Source organism: Gopherus flavomarginatus, chromosome 2, assembly GCF_025201925.1.
Source record: "Gopherus flavomarginatus isolate rGopFla2 chromosome 2, rGopFla2.mat.asm, whole genome shotgun sequence".
In the NCBI taxonomy this organism is placed as follows: Eukaryota; Metazoa; Chordata; order Testudines; family Testudinidae; genus Gopherus; species Gopherus flavomarginatus.
Window position 1 is genome coordinate 213,900,102 of NC_066618.1, and position 20,963 is coordinate 213,921,064.

At 39.1% G+C, this 20,963-nt stretch overlaps 1 protein-coding gene across 5 annotated transcripts in view; it reads left to right on the top strand.

Annotated features, from left to right (window-relative positions):
• Nucleotides 1-20,963, top strand: part of METTL4 (methyltransferase 4, N6-adenosine) — a 31,666-nt gene that overhangs the window by 215 nt on the left and 10,488 nt on the right. For 3 of the 5 annotated variants that reach the window (XM_050939240.1, XM_050939244.1, XM_050939243.1), the window contains exons 2-8: nucleotides 942-1,436; nucleotides 4,772-4,837; nucleotides 8,591-8,957; nucleotides 10,024-10,093; nucleotides 13,956-14,130; nucleotides 14,382-14,488; nucleotides 15,540-15,631. In XM_050939240.1, the coding sequence (XP_050795197.1) occupies nucleotides 1,020-1,436; nucleotides 4,772-4,837; nucleotides 8,591-8,957; nucleotides 10,024-10,093; nucleotides 13,956-14,130; nucleotides 14,382-14,488; nucleotides 15,540-15,631 (1,294 nt within the window). In that variant the 5' untranslated portion in view covers nucleotides 942-1,019. Of the gene's footprint in view, nucleotides 1-160; nucleotides 411-941; nucleotides 1,437-4,771; nucleotides 4,838-8,590; nucleotides 8,958-10,023; nucleotides 10,094-13,955; nucleotides 14,131-14,381; nucleotides 14,489-15,539; nucleotides 15,632-20,963 lie in introns of those variants that run through there. The other 2 variants (XM_050939242.1, XM_050939241.1) reach the window with 2 other exon arrangements.

Here is a 20,963-nt window from a genome sequence, read left to right on the forward strand (position 1 = left end):
ACGTTCGCCTGCCAGTGTCTGAGAATGAGGGGCGAGTACTTGGGGCTCACATAGGTAGGGCACACGGGGCTTCTCTGGGACCTGAGCAGGGGTCCCGCGAGCGGCCTCGCTCTCACCCCAGAGGCGCTGCCTGGCCCCGAGCTGCGCACGCTCGAGTTACGGCGCTGCCTGGGTCGCTGGCCAGCGGGGCAACGCAGAGCCCCGGGACAGACGCTGCCGGGCGAAACAGGGGCAGGTGGCTGGAGGGCCGAGGGCATGTCAACAACCGGGGCAAAAGCTGGGTTTCCGTAGGGCTGGCTGCGATTGGCGCTGCAGGCCAGGACAAGCCCAGCCTGGCCCTTCGAGGTGCGAGGTGACCCGACCGACACCCTCTCTGCCCACCCTGAAAGTTGCAGAAGTCTGGCCAAGCTGTATGTGAATTCGTGGCACGTTATTTTCAAAGGGAGACTCGCGCATTCCTGTGTCGGGGGTTGTCTAGCACAAGCTCTCCGGTTACCTAAACACTGTCAGAGCTGCTAAAGGGATAATCATGGAGTAGGGAATTGTGGCATAACAGGCATTTATTCTGCATATCCTAGAGACGCTTGTGAAATAAACGTACAGTAAGAGTACTATGGCGAGAGAGTTTAAAGGCTGGAGTTTGCAGAGTTATTAACAGTACATGGTGGGGGTCAGCAACAGCAGGGCCGGGGAGGGTAGGGGAATGCAGTACAAATTACCGGGCCCGGTGATCTGGAAGGGGGCCCGAGGCTCAGATTCATCGATCCTGTTTAGCAGATCCACCTTTGCTGGGGGGCCCGAAATTTTTTTTTAACTGGGGCCTGAGCCCACTCTCCGCGGCTCTGGCAACAGACTGTATATTTGAAATGCTTAGCATACTTTAGGCGTTGTTTTAATACACTTTAATAATTCTATAAAGTCTGCTTTTGTATTAATTACAGGAAAAACCTAAACTGGAAAGCGAGTATGAATTTCAGCTCCAGTTTCTCAGAGACTGTCCTTGAAAAGGAGAGAATGTGATGTCTGTGGTGCATCAGCTGTCAGTTGGGTGGCTACTGGATCATCTTTCCTTCATCAACAATGCCAGTTACCAGCTTTGCCCCTCCTGCCAGTGCCCTGCTCCCTCGGCTTCTCATGTTGCTCCTGTTTCTTCCGTTCCTTCTACAGAGGATATTGTTGCTCCTTCCACTGTTGATACTACTTACTCTACTGGAGTTGCAGTAGAGAGAATAGGGGGAACACTAAAGAAAAAATATGTGTTTCGGGAAGAATTCTTTCATGTTTTTAAGCCCCATATAGTTTCAGCTTCCGAACAGAAGCCCCAGCAAGAAAGCTCTGATGCTGGTCCGAGGGAGGGGAAAGGCAGTGACAATGGAACAGAGCAGCGCGAAGGAGCCAAGAACAGCGATGGGGATTCCATTGCCAGTGCTAGGAAGGTATGGTCTACAGGAAAAAAAAAGACAATAAAATAACTGTGCATCTACCGTAACAACTTCTTGCAAATTGCCTTGCTACTTTCTGAAATAATTTAAAGCACAAATTGTTGGCAGGTGGGGTGAGGAGGAAGCATATCCACAGCAGATTTCAAAATGTGAAAGAGCTCTGCACTTAAAAGTTGTATGAAACCGAAGACTTTGCTAGATACTCGCAGGGATTTACCCAGCTTCTTAACAAGATGATGTCAGGGCCTTGTATCTCATGACTCCATTTTCAAGCTATTAGTCCTGTACAGTTTAGCATAATCTGCTAAACACCTATGATCTGAATTTTCAGAAGTGCTGAGCTGACTTCAGTGTGAGTTGCTCAGTCCCTCTGAAAATTAGCAGATGCCTGCCCAGCAAGCTTAGAAATGACTTTTTAATTGCTTATTTTTTATTTCTAATGTTTTCTAACTTCTTGAGGGAAAACTAGCCACATACAGAGTTGGACTTTTTGTGTACTGCTATTTTAAAATTATTTTTACCCCTCCCCCTAAATAATTACTCTGCTCTAAAATAAATCTGGCCAGATCTTTAGATGCTGTAAATTCACCGATTTAAGTGGAGCTTTGTTGATATCTGATATCCTCTATTTTTTTTCTTCTAAATAACATTTCTAAAATGGCTGGGTGGTTTCTACTCAAACTTTTAAACAAGAGTACCTTTGTCTGAAATCCATCATGAATCACTTCAGCCCAAAAGAGCAATGTTAGGAAGGAAAGACTGAAAAGAGAGGTTTGTAATGGAACTTTAGATGCTTAGGTAACCTTACAGTAGTGATGTTCTATAAAAAATAACTTTGGGCTCCGTGTTAGACTCTGAATGACTCCTTGGTTAAAACATGCTCAATTTATAAATAACTGGCATGTCTATTTTTTTAACAACTATTTTTTACAAACAGTCTCAGATCTGAGAGTCAAGTTGTTGAGGTTTTGTTTGTTTGTGTTTTGGCTAATGCCTAACCATCAGTGACAAAGCTGCAATTAAACTTCACAATTTTGTTGATTATATGTAAGCTTGAAAAGTATGCAACTCACTACTGATTTTAAATCAATAAAAACTCATTGTTAGTCAAATAAACAGCTATACCGCTGAAAATGCTCTTGGTCCAGATATGTTTAGAAAGCACCTTTCATTACACACTCTGTTTTCTGACTCTGCTACCTTTTTTACAGCATTTGTTGGCATGTTTGCTATTCCATATTGAACCTGTTACACTCTGAGTGTGCCTGGATATGCAATATGTCCATTGGAGTAACTGACTAGGTTTAGGATGTGTACAGTAGAATCTCAGAGTTATGAACACCAGAGTTACGAACTGACCAGTCAGCTACATGCTTTATTTGGAACTAGAAGTATGCAGTCAGGTGGTAGCAGAGACCTGTGTACTGTGTTAAACATACATTACTAAAAAACGAAGAATTCTGTTTCTGTGCCTGTTTCATTTAAATTAAGATGGTTAAAAGCAGATTTTTTTTTTGCATAGTAAAGTTTCAAAGCTGTATTAAGTCAATACTCAGTTTTGAAACTTTTGAAAGAACAACCAGAACGTTTTGTTCAGAGTTACGAACATTTCAGGGTTACAACCAACTTCCATTCCCAAGGTATTTGTAACTCTGAGGTTCTACTGTATATGTTAAAGTCTCTTCATGCTGTATTATTGAAAATTTAATAAAGATGGGCAAAATAATGGATCTCTGTACTTTGTCAATTGTTATTGCACTTCATTTATTGACCCCAAAAATAAAAACTTATATATATATATTTTACTTTAATAGCAAATATTGTTTTACAACTGCAGGACTATACTTACGCTTTTCACAAGATTGTATTTAAAGAAAGTTTATTTGCCAAAGATGATTAAATAGTTCTGAGGGTTATTTTTTTAAATTAACATGGTAAGGGTGGGTAAACATATTTTGTGCCTGGGCTTGAAAGTTTTCATGACAATTGTGCTGATGTGTTCCATGTAGCATTCGTTGAAATACAGAAATATGAGGTGCATCTGTTCCCTTTAAATTTTGTGTATATGATGTATGGGCTAAATCAATGTATGGGCTGTATCTTTCTGGAGTTAGGTGACACTTTCTTGTTGGCAATAGCCTGGGCTTGGCAACCAAACAAAGATTGCATAGCATTTTCATCCGGAGACAGAAAAGCTAAGCAGTGAAGATTAGAGTTAATATGAGCTGTGAAGCGGCATATCATTGAATAGCACTGGCAAATAGGCTGATACAGGCTCTTACAGCACAGATTATCGTATACACTCGTTCATAAGCCGAATTTTTTGAGTAAAAAGGGAAGCACCAGAGAAAGGAGTCGGCTTATGAACAGGTATAGAGAGGGAGAGGTGGGACACAGCCACTCCCCCAACAGAAGGAACAAGGAGAGGCAGCAGAGCCAGAAAGGAAGAGGCGTGGCTAGAGTCTCTGCTTCTGGCCACGCTGCTTTTTCCCCCAGCCTCCAAAGCAGGGGGCTGGCAGGCTGCAGCCATGCCGCTTGGCCCCGCCCCCCAGAGCAGGCTGTGACCGCACCGCCTGGCCCACCGGAGCACACTGCAGTCATGCTGCCCGGCCTGCTGGAACATGCGGCTGCTCCGCCCGGTCTGGCCCGCCGGAGCAGGCTGCGGCTATGCTGCTCAGCCTGCTGGAGCAGCTCCAGCCAGGTCAGAGATGACATACTCTCCTGGCCCTCGCCAGATAAGGTGGGAAGGGATGGGATGAGGACAGTGTGAGGGGAGGGAGGGAGAGTCCCAGGCCAGGCAAAGGGTGGGTCATGTGGGAGGTGGTCACAGGGGTTACTCCCCTGACTTCCAGCTTCTCCCCCCATCAAAAAATTTCTCTACCAGTTGCTGTCCCAGCCTGCCAGGGTAAGCAGCTGGTGTGCCGGGACACTTTGTTTGCTTAGGTTTATCTCTGTACTTGCAGACACTCGAGGTAAACAAACCTTCTCAGCCCACTAGCAGCTTATCCTGATGGCCCGAGAGCCAAAGTTTGCTGACCTCCGAATTATAGGGTCGGCTGATGAACGGGTTATAAAAATTTTCCATTTTTACGTATCCATCTTGTGGGTGGGGTTGTCTTATAAATGAACCGGCTTATGATCGAGTATATTCAGTTTTAAAATGACTGTGGCACCATCAGAAGCTGACTATGACAAAGGACTTAAATTCATAAAAAGAAGGGTATGGCAAATTGTTACAAGCTCTGAAGGCATGTATATGTTTCTCTAGCATATTTTTGCCATGTAGTAGCACAGCTGATATTTTTTTCCCCATATTTTGTTCACTGCAGAAACGTAAAAGAAAGTGTAGTGTGTTCAACCAAGGTGAACTGGATGCTTTAGAATACCACACAAAGGTAAGCCTGAGCGATAGTAAGTAACAATGACAAGTGTACAGTATGTATCTATAGGTAATTTATGAATATAAACCCTCTGAAACTATTCCAAAATATATAGAGCATGAGTCTTGTAATTTCAGTTCATTACAGTTAGAGCAATATTTGGTTTCACCAGTCCCCAAGTGGAGGACTCAATACTGGGACTATTTTAAGTGTGTGTGTGTGTTTGTTTTTTGTATAAAAATTAAACTGCAGCTGAGAAATTTCAACGAGCTAGAAACTGGTTTCACATAACACCTTTAATATTCTAGGTAGCTGAACATCCTGGAGTAAGCACCGAGTTAGCTAGATAGGCAATGTCTGCAAGAAAATGGTACAGATGCTGGTTTTGAGCCTTGGCAGTATAAACAGTTCTAATGATGTGTATATTGGACACCGAACTGAGATAATTCCCCAGCTCTTTTATAAAGATGCTCTGATGTGCCACATCCACTGGAGGGGGGTCAGAATTACCCATTCTTTAACATCTTCTATAATATCCTGTTTGCTACAGTAAAGTGTTAGGAATGAGTTAGAGCCCATGTCGTGATGTGGGTTTGAAGCCATGACCTTTGGAGGTATGATTACTACTAGCTGAGACGTACTGATGGAATCTAAAAATTGAATCTCTGGACAAATGAGCCTTTCTGAACACTTCATTTTATCAATTTGTTTTGAAAAATGTGTCATGTAATGTAGCAAGAAAGTCTTAGATAAGATAAAAATTAGTCTGTGCTGTACAGTTCATTTGTAACAAAGAGGTGTTTATATAAAAATGACTAGGGTTGGCATGGAATCATGATGGGATGCGAATAATAGGAATTTTTTTTTTTTTTGGTAACTAGTTTGGTGGTGATAAAATTTTAAATTTTATTTTCTTCCTTTTAGTCCTTTCTGGAATAACAGTGGTAGAAATGGAGAATCAGCATAGCTTGGAGAAAGGGCAAACCATTTCAGAACTTCGTAATCGCTCAGTGACCAAATCCCCATACATTTCAAAACTCTTCCTCTGGCACCTTTTTGGTTTACAATGCTAACCTTTCCCTTCTGGTGAATTCTGTGCATATTTTAATTAATAGAATTTAGTGTTCTTATTCTAGTACATATTTGTTCATATGACAAAACTACCACAAAGTTGGGATAATTGATTCCTCCACTGCTTTACTTGATAGCAGCTTTTTTCCATCATGGCAAGTAACATGCCGCTGGTATAAATCATCATTGCTCCATTGAGTTTTGTCTCTGATCTCTGTTCTGCTTATAGTTGTCTTTAATCTGGTACTCTCAGATTTCTACCTTTCTGATTTCTGCCACCTGAGGATTTGGCCCATGATGTTTCCAAAATTTTCGTTCCTTTACTTTTTGAAGTTTTATAGTTTATATTTAATTTTTTTAACATTTGTAAAATGATTTGAGCTTTAAACATGTCAGTCAGGTACATGGAAAATTGTAGAAGTGTGAAGTTACTTAAATGTGGCTTTAAAAAAAGAAATTGTGCTCCTTTTCTTCCAAGGTGAGTTGGCTTGGGAAGATGTGTGAGAGAGTTTAATTTCCTTTTCTGAGTAGGAACTTAGTCTTGACATTTCATTTGTAAGAGTAGAAATGCACAGTAAAGTGATGGTTTGTGCTCTAGCCAACGCTGAATATAATTCATTAAAAAAATTTGTTGACTGTAAAAATCAAGAAAAAGTTATATAAATGTTAGTTTCCTCTGTTCTGTTTGATTGCAAACAAGATCCATATCACATATAAACTTCAAAATAATTTATTACTAACAAACAAACAAAAATCAGAGTTGTAAAAGATTAGTTTGTGTAGTTTTAAAAATAGATAAAATATATTGAAAGAATTATCAAACACAGTTTTGGTGGGGAGAATAACTTTATATTGGCAACAGGATGGGAGAGAAGACATTAATATTTGGTGCCAGATGGATTCATTAACACCGTTATGACACTTTTTATACATGATCGCATTGCTAGAAATACATGTTTTTAGATTACATTTGTAGCAAGTATACACTGATCCCATGGTTAAACATTGACCCTTTCATATGACATAATTGAAAAATAAACCAGATGCAAAAAGCATAAAGCAATAGATTTTTAAGGCATCAATGCAGGAATGTACTCATGCACATGCTTATGAGCTTCCTGAATAGTAATACTTTCCTCAATTGAGAGGTGTTTGCATTCCTTTCTCCTGATATTGGTGGTAATCACTGTATAAATTTTTATTTTTCTCTTGAAATAGTATTTTAAAATATTAAGATAACAATATTTTTATAGGATCCCCATTGTATATTCCAACCAAACATTGTGATCTGTTTATACAAGTAACATCTCCTATCTACAGATCTCAAAATGCTTTAGACTTTGGTTATCTTCATTATTTATAATATAATAGGATCCAGGGGTCTCAGTCAGATTAGGGGTTCAGTATGCTGGGTGCTATACAAATGCATTGCTCCAAATTGCTTACAGTTTAAGATCCTGATTCTGAAAAGACTTGGGCACAGACTTCATGAATGGAATTCAATGAGATCACTGTTTGTGGAGTTAAGTGTATACTTAGCACTTTGCAAGATTGGGGCTAAATAAAAACAATGCATGAGGGAGTGAGAAAGATGGACAAGTGATGAAATCTCTTGGTTGCCTGTGTTAGCTGTGTGCACAATTTTGGGTTTTTTTAATGAAGGTGTAAACAAACAGTAGCTATTAATGAAACACTGTTAATCTCTGTTAGACTCTATTTAAACCATTAGAAAATTTAACTTTGCATTTATAGCAGTAAAAGCTAACCTCCCCAGGTTGTTCCTCCCCATAGGATGAGAAGTCAGTACAAATTATTTTAGCATTTATTCATAGCTGTTGTAGGAACAGAGAAACTGCATTTTTTAAAGGTGTTTTTTTTTTTTAATAGGAACCCCTAGTACATTCATTGGTATTCCTGAATGCTAAGAGCATGAAGGCTATAATTATATTCCAATATTGCCAACCCCAAGCATTCAAAAATATTGAGATTGGCTTACTCATGAGATTTTAAAAATAATAGATGTGGTGTTCTTGTTGTTTGACTTCTCATGTTTGAGCCTTTAAAAGTTCATTGTAACCATAAGGCTAGAAACTTACTTAAAAAAAAAAATTAAGATTCTCACATAATCTCATGATTCCAGGAGCTAGAGCTTTAAAAACAATAATAAATATTGTAAGATTCATGATAGTTGGCAACACTGATAAATGGACAGTATTCTTTGGTTTATAATTGAAAATAGTGAGGTCGTGATGATGATGGATGCAGGGAGTAATTTGAGGCTCGGAATCATTGATGGGAAGTGCATAACCAGATTCTCAATTAAAATCACTGGGATTCTGCATGAATGACTTCCAGGATCAGTGCCTAAGAGGGTGTCATTTAGATAGTCACTAAAAACAAGTTATATTAATTTGACTCACTAATTTTTTTTTTGCCATTCTTAATTTAATATATAAAATATGTTGTTTTTAAAGTGAGTTTAAGGTTCTGGAAAGATACCATATTAAAATTCCTGGATACTGACATCCTCAGTTTTCCTGATTGTAAATTTTTTTGTCTCAATACGGGTCCTGATGATAACCTGCAGATTCACAATGTAGCAAATATGTATGAAATTTCTGTTTAATTCTCCAGAGGTTTCAGCCAGACATTTCAAAGATCCTTTCCCTCTGCTTTGTATATCTTATTACTGTACAGATCAGGGGTCTGATACTGGAAGGCACCAGATGTTTAATCAAAGAAGGACTCAAAAGTGGTTTTCTTCACCCCATTTCTGCAAAACAAAGTAGCATCAAGAATGTTGTTACAGGACATGTTGGCTGTGAGATGGCTGAATTATGTGAAATGGCAAAACGTTTTCCTTCTGTGAATGAAAATGACCATCGATCTGCACAAATTATAGATGAGGAAACATCCATTCGAGAGCAGGATCTGCTTTCATGCGTTACAGAGAACAATACAGACTATGCAAAGATAATAAATTTAATGGGGCAGAAGTACCTGGTGCCGCCAAAAAGCAGTTTCCTTTTATCTGATATTTCCTGTATGCAACCGCTTCTGAATTGTAAGTATCTTTACTCATTAAAATTTCCTGTTTTTGAACTACAGTATGACAAGGTATTTAAGAAGAGAGAAATATTTTTTTTCCAGCATTAATTCCTTCATGTGTAGTACCAAAAGAACAAATTATTTAGGCTGTAACCAATAATCAGTGATTTGATAGTTACTTTTATTTCCCACTCTCCAATACTCCATCTTAAAATTAAAAAGAAATCACCCATGTTTTGATAAGAAGGACATGCAAGCAGTGGAATTTAACCTAACAATTAGTTCTTCCCTGACAAATTGGGAGTTCAAGCTGTATGTCTGTTGAGCAAAATGGCTTACTTCATTGAGGTACATGAAAGAATAAAGACATTTTGTATTTTCTAGATCAGACCTCAAATTATTGCCGCACATAAAAGGTCTGACAGGCCGGACGAGGCCCACTGGCCATAGTTTGCACATACCTGCTTTAACTTGTTCTTAAAAACTTAGAGTGGTTGTTGCATCATTCTTTATACATGCCTTTCCACTGTGAATAGTTAGTTTGTGCTTTTTAAATACACAGGTTATCTCATTCAGTATTTTTAACTGAATATAATTGTGATCTAATTCTGTCAGAAAGAAATCTGAATTTAGATAAAGAATTTTAAGGGTTTTTTCCTCTTATGACAACTAAAACGGTGGTTGCAGTACTGGCAGGATAATAGCTGAAACATTAATACATAAGTAGTAGTAGTTTACAATACACCTGTAACCAACATGACATAACATAGCAGTCTGAGTGGGGTCTAAAACCATAGCTCTAACTGATCAGCCATTTTAAAAATCATTAATAACAGAAACATATCTTAGATTGACACATTTATCAGTTTTCATTAATTTCCTCAAAATGATAGTTATCATATTGTGGTAAGTTAAAGCAGTTAGAAGCATTTTAGTTAATTATTTGTAAAAGCAAAATAGAATATCGCCCCTCTGCTGCACAGTCTAGTCTTCTGATCTCTGTAATTAGGTTACTTACACTTTGGGGAACAATTTTAGCTTTTTGTTTTAAAACTAGTCTTTCAATTTTACTTTCTTTCTAGATAAGAATAAATATGATGTAATTGTGATAGATCCACCATGGCAGAACAAGTCTGTTAAAAGAAGTAACCGGTAACTTTTTTGTAAATTTAAATATTTCCTGTTTGTTTGTTTTTTTTTTAAGAAATCCGCCAAACCCCACATTTGATTTTGTTCATGTGCTAGTGCAGCATTCCTGCAAAGTTCTGATTATGTGTTTGTTTGTTTTTTTGTTTTTGTTTTTGTTTTTTTTACCTCCACACAGATGCAGTTGATATAATATGGTAATGCAATCCAACACATTGATAACTGCTAGCTTTGGCCCCAATCTTGCAAACACTTTGACATGTGCCTAACCTGAAGCATATGTGTTTGTGAGTAATCTCATGGATTTCACTGAGACTAGTCAAATACTTCAAATTAAGCATGTGCCAAAGGGCTTGTAGGATTGGCACTTAAATTACTTTCCAGGAGAGCATGAAGCCAATTTTATTGCAAAGCCCCAACCCTGCAAATACTTACGGATGTGCTCAATTTTAATACCATGAGTAGTACCATTGATTTCAAAGTTAGTGCATACACAAGTGTTTGCGGGACTGGGGCCTAATTTGGAAATTTCAGAATTTTTTTGTTGTGGGTTTGAGTCTCTGCTTGATCGGTAGAAGTAGAAAATTTAATAACACAGTACTGAAATTCTCAGGCACAATGGGGTCAGCTGCTGAGAACTCTAGTTTGCAAAGTCATTACATTAGAATTCATGGGCCTGTTTCTTAAGTGAGCCAACTAACTTTTATTCCAACAGGACTCAGTTTGTTACATAGACTCACCACCATGTAAAAGTGGTGAAAATGGTGGAGAATTTGGACGTATAACTTTCCAAAGTGAATATTGATATATTTTCTCTCCTGTAGTTCTGGAAGCTTGCAATTAAAATAAATAAATAAATAAAAAATTGCACAGACGGGATAGAGTTGAAGTTAAGTGTATTTCCTGAGTTAGCAAATTTTTGTGTGTGGGTTTCAAAATTAATTAAATTAAAAACACCAGTCTAATCCTGTGACATCAGAAGTCTGATTTCAAGTAATTTGTTACTTAGAACATTAATATCTGCACCTGGTGCCTTGCCTCTTAATCATAAAATCCAAATGCCTCTTCTGAAATAAACTGCTCTAGCATACAACCACAGATAGTACATATCGATGCAATCATCGATGCAATCCTGAAAATCACACTCATGCACAACATTAAGTATCTCCAGGTGTTCTTAAATAGTAATAATACATTACAGACTTTTCAAGTGAAGTGTGTCTGCCAGTAAGACATTTTGGTGTGGTCAGTTAAGGTTGTGCGCATTGGGAAATAGAGGGGAACAGGAGCTACTGTCTTTAGGAAAAAAAAAAATGGTACATAATGTCATGCTGTCTGAAGTGGTTCAGAACCATGAGCACCAACCTCAGGCAGACATCCCAAACTGGTAATATGTTTTATAATTAGATTTCACCAACCCATTAACAAGTGTGAACTCCTGGATTACTGTAACAGTCTTACTGTGAAGTCACAGTCTCTTTAGGCTCTCCATCTATCTTGCTACCCAGGCAATATGGACTTCGTGATAAATAGTCATATCAAAGATCACAAAATATTCATGTTGCTCCCAGTCCCAAGAGACTAGTCACTTAACCCAGATAAATTATCTCACACCAAAAACAACACTGGTAGCCAATCATATAGTAAACTAATTAAGGATTTAACAACTAGGGAAAATGTTATTTATAGGTTAAAGCACACAACATATATGCACAACTGAGTTCAGTCTATGGGCTTGGCTACACTGGCGCTTTACAGCGCTGCAACTTTTGTGCTCAGGGGTGTGAAAAAACACCCCCCTGAGCACTGCAAGATACAGCGCTGTAAAGCCTCAGTGTAATCAGTGCCGCAGTGCTGGGAGCACGGCTCCCAGTGCTGCAGGCTACACCCGTAGAGGATGTGGTTTACGTGCTGGCGCTCCGACTACACTCACACTTCAAAGCGCTGCCGCAGCGCTTCCCCGGCAGCGCTTTGAAGTTTCAAGTGTAGCTATACCCTATGATTCCAAAAGGTGACAGTGTTGTAGCAATCTGTCAGCACTGAATGTCTTTTCAGGGCTTAAGTCAGGTTGGCACTGGGGATGTGTGCTTTGTTTCTTAGCTCCAGCCCTAGTAAGAGTCTAAACAGTAAAGAAATGAAAAATCTTCGTATCAGCAATTTTTATTTCCCTCTTCCAGCTTTCAAAACAATGGGGCAAGGCCTTCTGCACGTACTTCTCCTTGGGGCAATTAACAAAGCTTATGTCCTACAATGGCCCGCTTAATTTTGATAGCCCTCCTGGGTGGGTAAGAGGCAGCCACTCTTCCTGTCTGAGTTCACAAGTTCAGAGCAGGCATTTTTACAATTATAAAATAAACTTATATTTTACATTGTAGCATGGAATACGGACATTGCAAGTAAGATTAATGCATGCAGCATTTTATACAGTCTAAATATCCTTAAAAGTCTAGCACCTGTCTTGAACAATAGTAACATGTAGGTGAGCTGGTCTGTTTCCAGCTATGAATTTGTCACCTGCCGCCTACAGACTTGGCAAGAGCTGGCACCTGGTTTACCAGGGTCACATGTAATAATAGTCTTTTTTTGTTACTAAGGTCCTTAAAACAAACCAAAAAAACCCATCCTCATCATCCCTCCCCTTCCCCTTAAATAAAATATCAAACTTTCTGTCAAAGCAGAAAACTCAGTTATGTCTGTTCTTGAATGTGGTACAGGTTTGTATTTTGAAATAGCTGCACCACTCATAATAGGACTCACCTTTCTATTTTATCCCCTTTGAGGAAGGCACACTCTTCCACAATAAGTGCAAGTGCTTAATTTTTGAGCTGGAAGCCAGCCAAGGGCTTCAGTGGAGATTCCTTTCAGGTTTTTTACTCATTGCAGATCAGTGGAGTATCTTGTTGAATGGGGTTTAGCTTCCCATTCAGTATGAGGATCTTGGTCTGTATGATTAAAAATAATTAAGCTAGAGTGGAAATACATATTGAGATTTGTGCTTAACTGAAAATAAATAATTCTGCAACATTTATAGGAAGACTGCATCCTGAGTGGCTAGTGAGTTCCATGAAAACTACTGTTACTAGTGTAGATAGCTTGGCATTCAAAACAATAAAGAACCACCTCCATAAATTAGATACATGATCTAAAAACCTCACTATATTCTTCACACTGGAGGAAAATTAACTTTATAGTATTCAAATTTATTTTTAGCAACCTACTGTACCTCTAACAGAAATACTAAATTAAAATTATAAATGATTTTTATATATGGTTTGAGAAGTGATTACTGTTTTGACCTTTTAACCTGACAATCCAAATTGGTATTGCTCTTGCGCTTATAGGTTACTCCATTTGCTTTTCATTCAGATGGGAGATTTCTTACTACACAGTGAATGGTATTGACTTGAGTGGAAGCTATAATATAAACAGAAACTATTGTGTCATCAAATAGTTTATTCTAGTGTACAAATGAGAGTATTGGAATAAAAAGCAATAATCTTTGTCAAAATTAAGACTGGAACTCAGCCTTTTTCAAAAGTAAAATTCTTACAGACCTGACACATATTGAGAATTGGAGAAATATTTAGATTAAAAATTGCAATGTGTGTGTGTGTAACACACACACACACACACACACACACACAAAATAATATGGGGGGGTTGTAAGCATCCATATATTTGGCCACTAGATGTCACTTTTGACTCATATTTAAGTTTATTTAACTGTGTGGTTTTATTTCTATTCAGGAAATGTTTCTTAAAAGAAGGAAGTCAGAGTTGGGGCTTTATATAGCCCCTTTCACTGTTGTTGTTTTTTTATACTAGTTTTCTATTTGCTAATACACTTTCTGAATATACCGAGGTACAGATATAGCCACTTGTCTTCATGGCAAATCAAGCAAATTCCCATACCATCGCTAGCTGCTCCAAATTGTCTTGTGGTCACATGGGTGACCAATAGACAGAAGCACCTACGTTTTGTTAAGGATGAACTTTATCCTTATTGGTCTGTGAAGACTCTTGCTGAGTGGCACTGGGTGAAAGTAAGTTATGAATCTCTTTGCTTTTGGTGGGTGGGCCATGCAACATTGTGCTTTTCTGCATATTTGTGTAATTTTTCTGTCCCTTCATGTTTTTTGTATTTAAAGGTCATTACTTCTTCACTGAGATGCAGTAATTTTATATCTTCATTTTGTATTGAAGGTGGAGGGGGGTGATTAATAATAACTAGAAAAAATGTAGCTGTTGTATACCAAGTCACATACAAAATTTATTTCTCATTTCTTTTTGTCAGATTACCAGATCTGGAGAATTTGTATTTCCATTAGATTCTTCCCACAAAAAACCCTATGAAGTTCTTGTGTTGGGGAGAGTTCAAGGAAGTATAGATTTGCCATTAAGGTAGGAGAGACTATTTTTAGTAAGATTTTTCTGTGTGTTTGTTCTTTTTGCATGTATCATTGTTATATAAGCTGTATAATAAGCTTCCAGGATTGTCACTGTGTGTCACTCTGGAGCCGAGAATCTCTGTTTAGTCAGTGTGAAGCGATAGAAACATACAGCTATAAGCATGGCTGAGAGCTCTTTTTGTTCAGAATATCAGTAGGATTTGTGAGGCGTTACAATCCAGTTTTTAAGTTCTTAATCATTTTGACTTTACAAATTACACTTGTGGTACTGTACCTGTATGCTAAGGCATGTATCTATGCCACGCCAGTCACTTTTTGCCCCTCACCTGGTGCATATGGCACATAAAACTGGCACAGCTGCTCTTGGGAGCATCATCCCAATGAAAGGGGAATTCTCCAGTGGCACAGAGTGACCAAAGCAACTCCTGTCTTTCCCAGTTGCCTGTGTATGAAGCATGGCTCTGGGAAAGGGGACATGGCTAGGGCTTCCCCTTGTTGGCACTTCCCAGCTGCAATCCTATCTGCTTGGGGCTGTTGGCTGCCATTAGAAGTTGGAGCAGTCTTTTGTCTGTTCTCTCTCTTACTGGGGGACCAGTCCAGTGAATAGGTGGCCCAGAATCAGGAGGAAAAAAAGTGGGTGGGGTTGTGCTGTGCATTCTTCACCATAGCAGAGGGCCATGTGTATGTATTTATGTATGCACATAAGGTAAGGGTGTGGTGTGGGTTCTTGTGGTTAAAGTAATTGAAAAGTGATAGAACTGTCAATTAGTTTGTATTTTTTCCCCTCTTGTTTCATCCCTTTATTACCTGTATTTTCTCCAGAGCCTCCGGAATTTCATAAACTGCCCTTTATCTTTCAGGAAAACAAATATACTCAACATTTAGATATTTAGCTTCCCCAAGGCTTACGGTGAAGTCTGATAATGAATGAGTATTCTATATTTTTTATATCCCATTTGAAACAAAGCTCCATGGAAATGCATACCTGTATCACAGTATTGATTGAGAAATCTCATTTATTTTCTTCTGATTTTATACAACAGGAAATCAGATGTGGCAGTACTTCCAATTCCAGACCACAAATTAATTGTCAGCATACCCTGCACTCTTCATTCACACAAGCCTCCTCTTACTGGTATGTTGTTTGAACACCCTTCTACAATATAGTGTTTGTATAGACCAAGATTTTTCAAACTTGAGTGTCTGAAGCTAGGCACTTAAATCCATATATAGGTGCCAAATAAGTAGCCTGATTTTTCAGATGCCAAGCAATTGCAGTCAATAGGAATGACAAGTGTACAACATCTCTGAAAATCCTGCTGCTTTTAGTTCCTTAAATATGGGTGTTAAGCACCAAAGTTTGGGCATTTGTTTGAAATTTTTGGACAGAGGTCTTAAATAAAAAAAAGTTGCATTGTTTTATAGTTTATAACTACTTCAAAATTGCTCTGTTCCTGCGTTCCGTATAAAAGAGTTCCAGATGACCTGAGTTCTTTCCTTTGTGTGGTGAGCACCATTTCCCCGGCTAGGAATACATAAAATAGACTGTCTGTTTACTTAATTAAAACCACCAGTCTCTTCTTTCTGGGACACCTAATCGTGGAAGAGATTTATTTATTTTTTCATACATGGAATATGCACATATCACACACAACCTTGGGTACGTTTTATATCTTTTTAAACCCACAAATTTTAATAAAAATAACTTGACAGCAAGTAGACCATACCCATATAAATTACCAATAGCCATTTTACGTTACAGGAGTTGATCTCCAGCCAATCAGTTAGACAAAAGGTGCCTCCCATCCAAGCCCTTGCTCATGCTAGATCTGAAGAATCTCATCACCTTTGCACAGTGCCATGAGAGTCTGCAAACTGGGGCTCTGGCAGATCAATGATGAATTTTCAAATCAAGATTGGATGTTTTTCAAAAAGATATGCTCTAGGAATTTATTTTTTGGAAGTTCTATTGCCTGTGTTATATAGGAGGTCAGACAGACTACGTGTTGGAAGTATTATTTATGCACAGTATTTCCATGACACTAATGTAACCGTAAATTCATTTATTAAAACAAAAGGCCAAAGCTATTTATAATTGTTCTAAACATGCCTAAATAATAAGCAATTTAGTACATTAAAATGGTAACAAAACACTTCTAAGCATTTGATCAAGATACTTATAAATGGGCTAACCTCCAGAAGTGCCTAGACCCATATTAGGTGTCTTCAGCTTGGTCAGGCAGGTATTAGCAGTGAACCCTTTAAGAGTTGACTTTATACTCTTTTTAACAAACAAATGATGTCATTGCCAATTATCAGATCTTAGTTAAGGCCAACTGAAGCAGTTTCTTATACAGGAAATTACTTACTGCACCTGGTATCCAATTAACTGTGCTTTGGGCCTATTGCTCATGCTAATATCCCAACTTAGTTCAAAACTACAGTTCACCCAAATCTAATGTGGACCCAGTATTACTGCACTAGGTGATCACAGTGACCCTTCTGGCCTTGGAATCTATGAATTTATAGATTGTATCATTAAAATATGCTATACTTGAAGACTCTTCATGTTCCATCTGCTGCAGGAGGTGCCAGTAAACAGAGGAAACCTGTTAGACTCGTTCTCTGGCCACTGCACTGAATCCATATTAGGTTTTGGGTGTAAATCCAGGTACTGATGGATTTTATAAAGCTCTAACTTGGCTGTTGGCTAGACTGTCTCTCTCACCTTGAACCATCATAAATGAGATCAGTTTGAGTTAAATCACTGGATTTACATGTGTGAGAACTTGCTGACAAGGTGTGCAAAGTAGAAGTTTTTCAGCTTTAATTTAGCCTACCCTGCTCTCCATACACACTTCTGACAAAATCCTAATTTGATTACTCTTCTATATAGGTAATTATACTGACCTCATCACTGTAGTATCTGAGCAGCTTCCAGTGGTCCATTAAATGACATGGCTAACATTTGTCATGTGTGGTTCGTTCTTCAGGTCATCCTCTCCCGAGGGGGGAAATTGTGTGTGCAGTGTAGTGTTAGTTGTGGTAAGTTTAAAAATGATATGCATACAATGCTATGTATTTCTGGTGTAGAAGGCAAGTTGAAGAAGTGTGTCTTGCACTCGGAGTGGAAGGTGGTGAGGTTGGAGGTGATTCTTGGTTCCTATGGGAGTTTGTTCCACATTCCTGGACCAGCCCACAAGAAGCTCTGTCTCCTGCATTGACAAGATTTACTCTTTATGGTAGGAAGTTACATTGTGTCCGAGGAGCAGAGTTGTCCGTGGATAGAGTACTAGTCTCAACTCCTTTTGCAGTGTTTATTTTGGAGGGTTTTTGTTTTTTGTTTTTTTTGTTAAGTGTGTGTTAACATACATATGTCTGGAGACAAGTAATTAGGCACAATTTAGTAATCTGAAATATAAGCAAGCTTGAATCCATGACCATCCATCAGCAATGTCCTGCAATGAGCCTTATATTCTAAGTCTTTCTGGTTGATTAACAGGGGTGCCTGGGCTGATCTACATGATTGCAAGGTTCATGGTCACTGAGGCAGCCAGGACTCAGACCTCTTAAGACTTTATTGGCCAAGCTTGGAAAGGCTTTACAGACAAACAGAAATGCAATCGAGTTGAGTGTATGTAATGTGATAACTTTTGAATGGTGCATTAGATGAATTCCAAAATTTCAGGGAGTGATTTAGTTATCAGTGGGCAGAACCCTATTTATGTAGGGAGAAATGGGGAACATATGGAGTTGCTGTCATCTGTTCAGCGAAGCCACAGTTTCAGGTACCTCTACACTTGTCTGTAGATCAAACAACTTGTTGATGGTACCCCTTAATGCCTTCTAGCATAACCCCTGCTCATCATCCCAGTAGAATTTAATGTGTTTGACACTCTGACTGATTTAGCTTCCAGACAGACAGAAGATAAATCATTTCTCTTCCTGATGGGAGCTGTGATGTAGATGCTCATCCACTTGGGGCAGCCAGAGGGAGAAGAGAGAGAAGGCTTCATTCCTCCCTTCTAGTGTCCTGTCTCCACAACTCCTACTCTGTGGTGGGGAGGGAAGCAGAAGTGTACCCCTCCCTTCCAGTCCAGGGGAAATAAAGGGACTTTGGACAGACTCCAGAGGAGAGCTACAAAAATAGCAAAATGCGTAGAAAAGCTGGCCAAAGACAAAAGGTTAAAAAAAAGTCTTCAAATATGTTAGGGGCTGGTATAAAGAAGATGGAGAACAATTGATCACCATGTCCACTGAAGGTCGGACAAGAAGTAATGGACTTAACCTGAAATAAAGGAGATTTAAGTTAGATTTTAGGAACTATTTTCTAACTCTAAGAATAGTTAAACTCTGGAATAGGTTTCCAAGGGAGGTTATGGGTTCCCCGTCATTGTCCATCCTGTGCTTAACCTCCAAACACCTGTCAGGAATGGTCTAGATTTACTTGCTGCTGCCTCAGTGCAGGGGGCTGGACTTAGCCTCTTGAGGTCCCTTGTAGCCTGACATTATGATTCTATGAGTTTGATTTGAGGGAGGGGAGTCACACAGCCTATGGCATAAGAGGAGTGGGTGGGAACAGAACCCATGGTGTTGGGGAAGAGAGGAATAAGGGAACAGAGCTCCTGGCATGGTGCTGAGGAAGGGAGATCCTGCTTGGAGGGATGGCAGATGGAGGGAAGATAGAGACAGTGCTGATGGGGAAATGGGAGGCAGAGACCCTAGCATGGGGAAATGGGGTGCGCAAAGCCCCTAGTATTGCAGGGGGAGAGTGGGCAATGTTGAAATGGGTAGATGCGGGAAACAGGGGATCAGACAGAACCCCTGAGGGAACAGATGCAACCCCCACCACTACCAAACCCTGCAGAGGCTTCTCCCTACCCACCGGTTTCTTATTTGGATTGAACTTCAACCAACTGTCTCGTATCTGTGTTGGACGTTGGTTAAGCATCCAATTCTGTCAAAAATGACTTTGGTCACTGGTGATATTGCATCTCAAAATGTCTGATTGCCCTTATTGCAGGGGTTCTCAAACGGGGTTGTGACCCCTCAGGGGGGTCGTGAGGTTATTACCTGGGGGTTGTGAGCTCTCAGCCTCCACCTACAAACCCTGCTTCATCTCCAGCATTTATAATAGTGTTTAATATAAACATTTGTGGGGTTTTTTTTTAATTTATAAGGGATGGGGCTGCACTCAGAGGCTTGCTGTGTTAAAGGGCTCACCAGTACAAAAGTTTGAGAACCACTGCATTAGTGCCTTAAATCAACACTGTGCAGGATGGTGGCACTGCTATGTATAGATTGTTCAGGATTCCTGTACTAGAGTGATTCCTTCATACTGTATGAGTCTGATACAAACGATAGAAATGACACTGGTTAATTCCTGTATATGAATTCAGGTCTGAAACTGGCTTAAAAACAAAATATTACACTTTAGGGATTAGCAAAAGTATTTAAAGCCATGGATTTGGCAAAATTAATTATAGTCAAGTAAGTATGATTAGAATTCATCTTTCATTTTTGTGCTTCTTGCTTGTCACTCGCATATCTGGTACAAAAGCCATTGTAGGCGCGTGGCAGGCTCCATGATTTGTTAGACTTAATGTACCCTCACTGTGCACATACATCATTTTGAAAGCTTATTATGTCTACTTTAAGATGAGAGATGATGCAGAGCTGTCAAGTGGTGCCATTACCATAGACACAGAAATAAATAGTGACACTGTCGTCACATTAAAATGACCACTTTTAAATATTTGCCTTTGTTAGTGTATTTACTCTATGTATTATTTCAAGACACAAAATTGGATTTCTTTGTAACTTTAAAGCATCACAACAACAATCTAAAGGGTAAAACAAAATCTAATAATAAATTTGTACTGGTATCACTGAAATGTGACTAGTGACATTTCTAGTCAACATCATTATCATCATCTTCCTGATCTCTACTGAGAGCTTGTGGGTTACCACAGTCTTCCTTGTGTAGGCATATATGCAGTTCTATGAAGGAAAGATCGTTCTGACTATAGACACACTTAACTGTAGACCAATGCCTACTGGTACAGGCACAAATAAGGTCTTACAGAAGCTGAGATGCCATTAGTCCCGTGAAGAATACAGGAAGTAGATTATACACATTTTTCCATATGTGCTACAATGATGATCCAATATCTGGTTTACCTATATGTGAAGACATCCAAATCTTTGTTTGGCAAGATTCTCTTCTGACATACTATTCAAAACTGTCCTTGCATGGGGGAAATTTGGCCAGCGACTTTTCCTTTTTTTGATAAATAGATTGAAGTGCAAACAATTCAGGTCTCTGTGGGTTTCCTTTTCTTGCTCTGGTCATAGGTCTCTGGGTCCTTTTCTTGCACTGTCTTGCTGCAGAAATTGCACTTGTCTGTCAGACCTTCCCAGTTTAGTAAGATCTCTGAAATGGTAAGCTCCCTTTGTTTTGACAACAT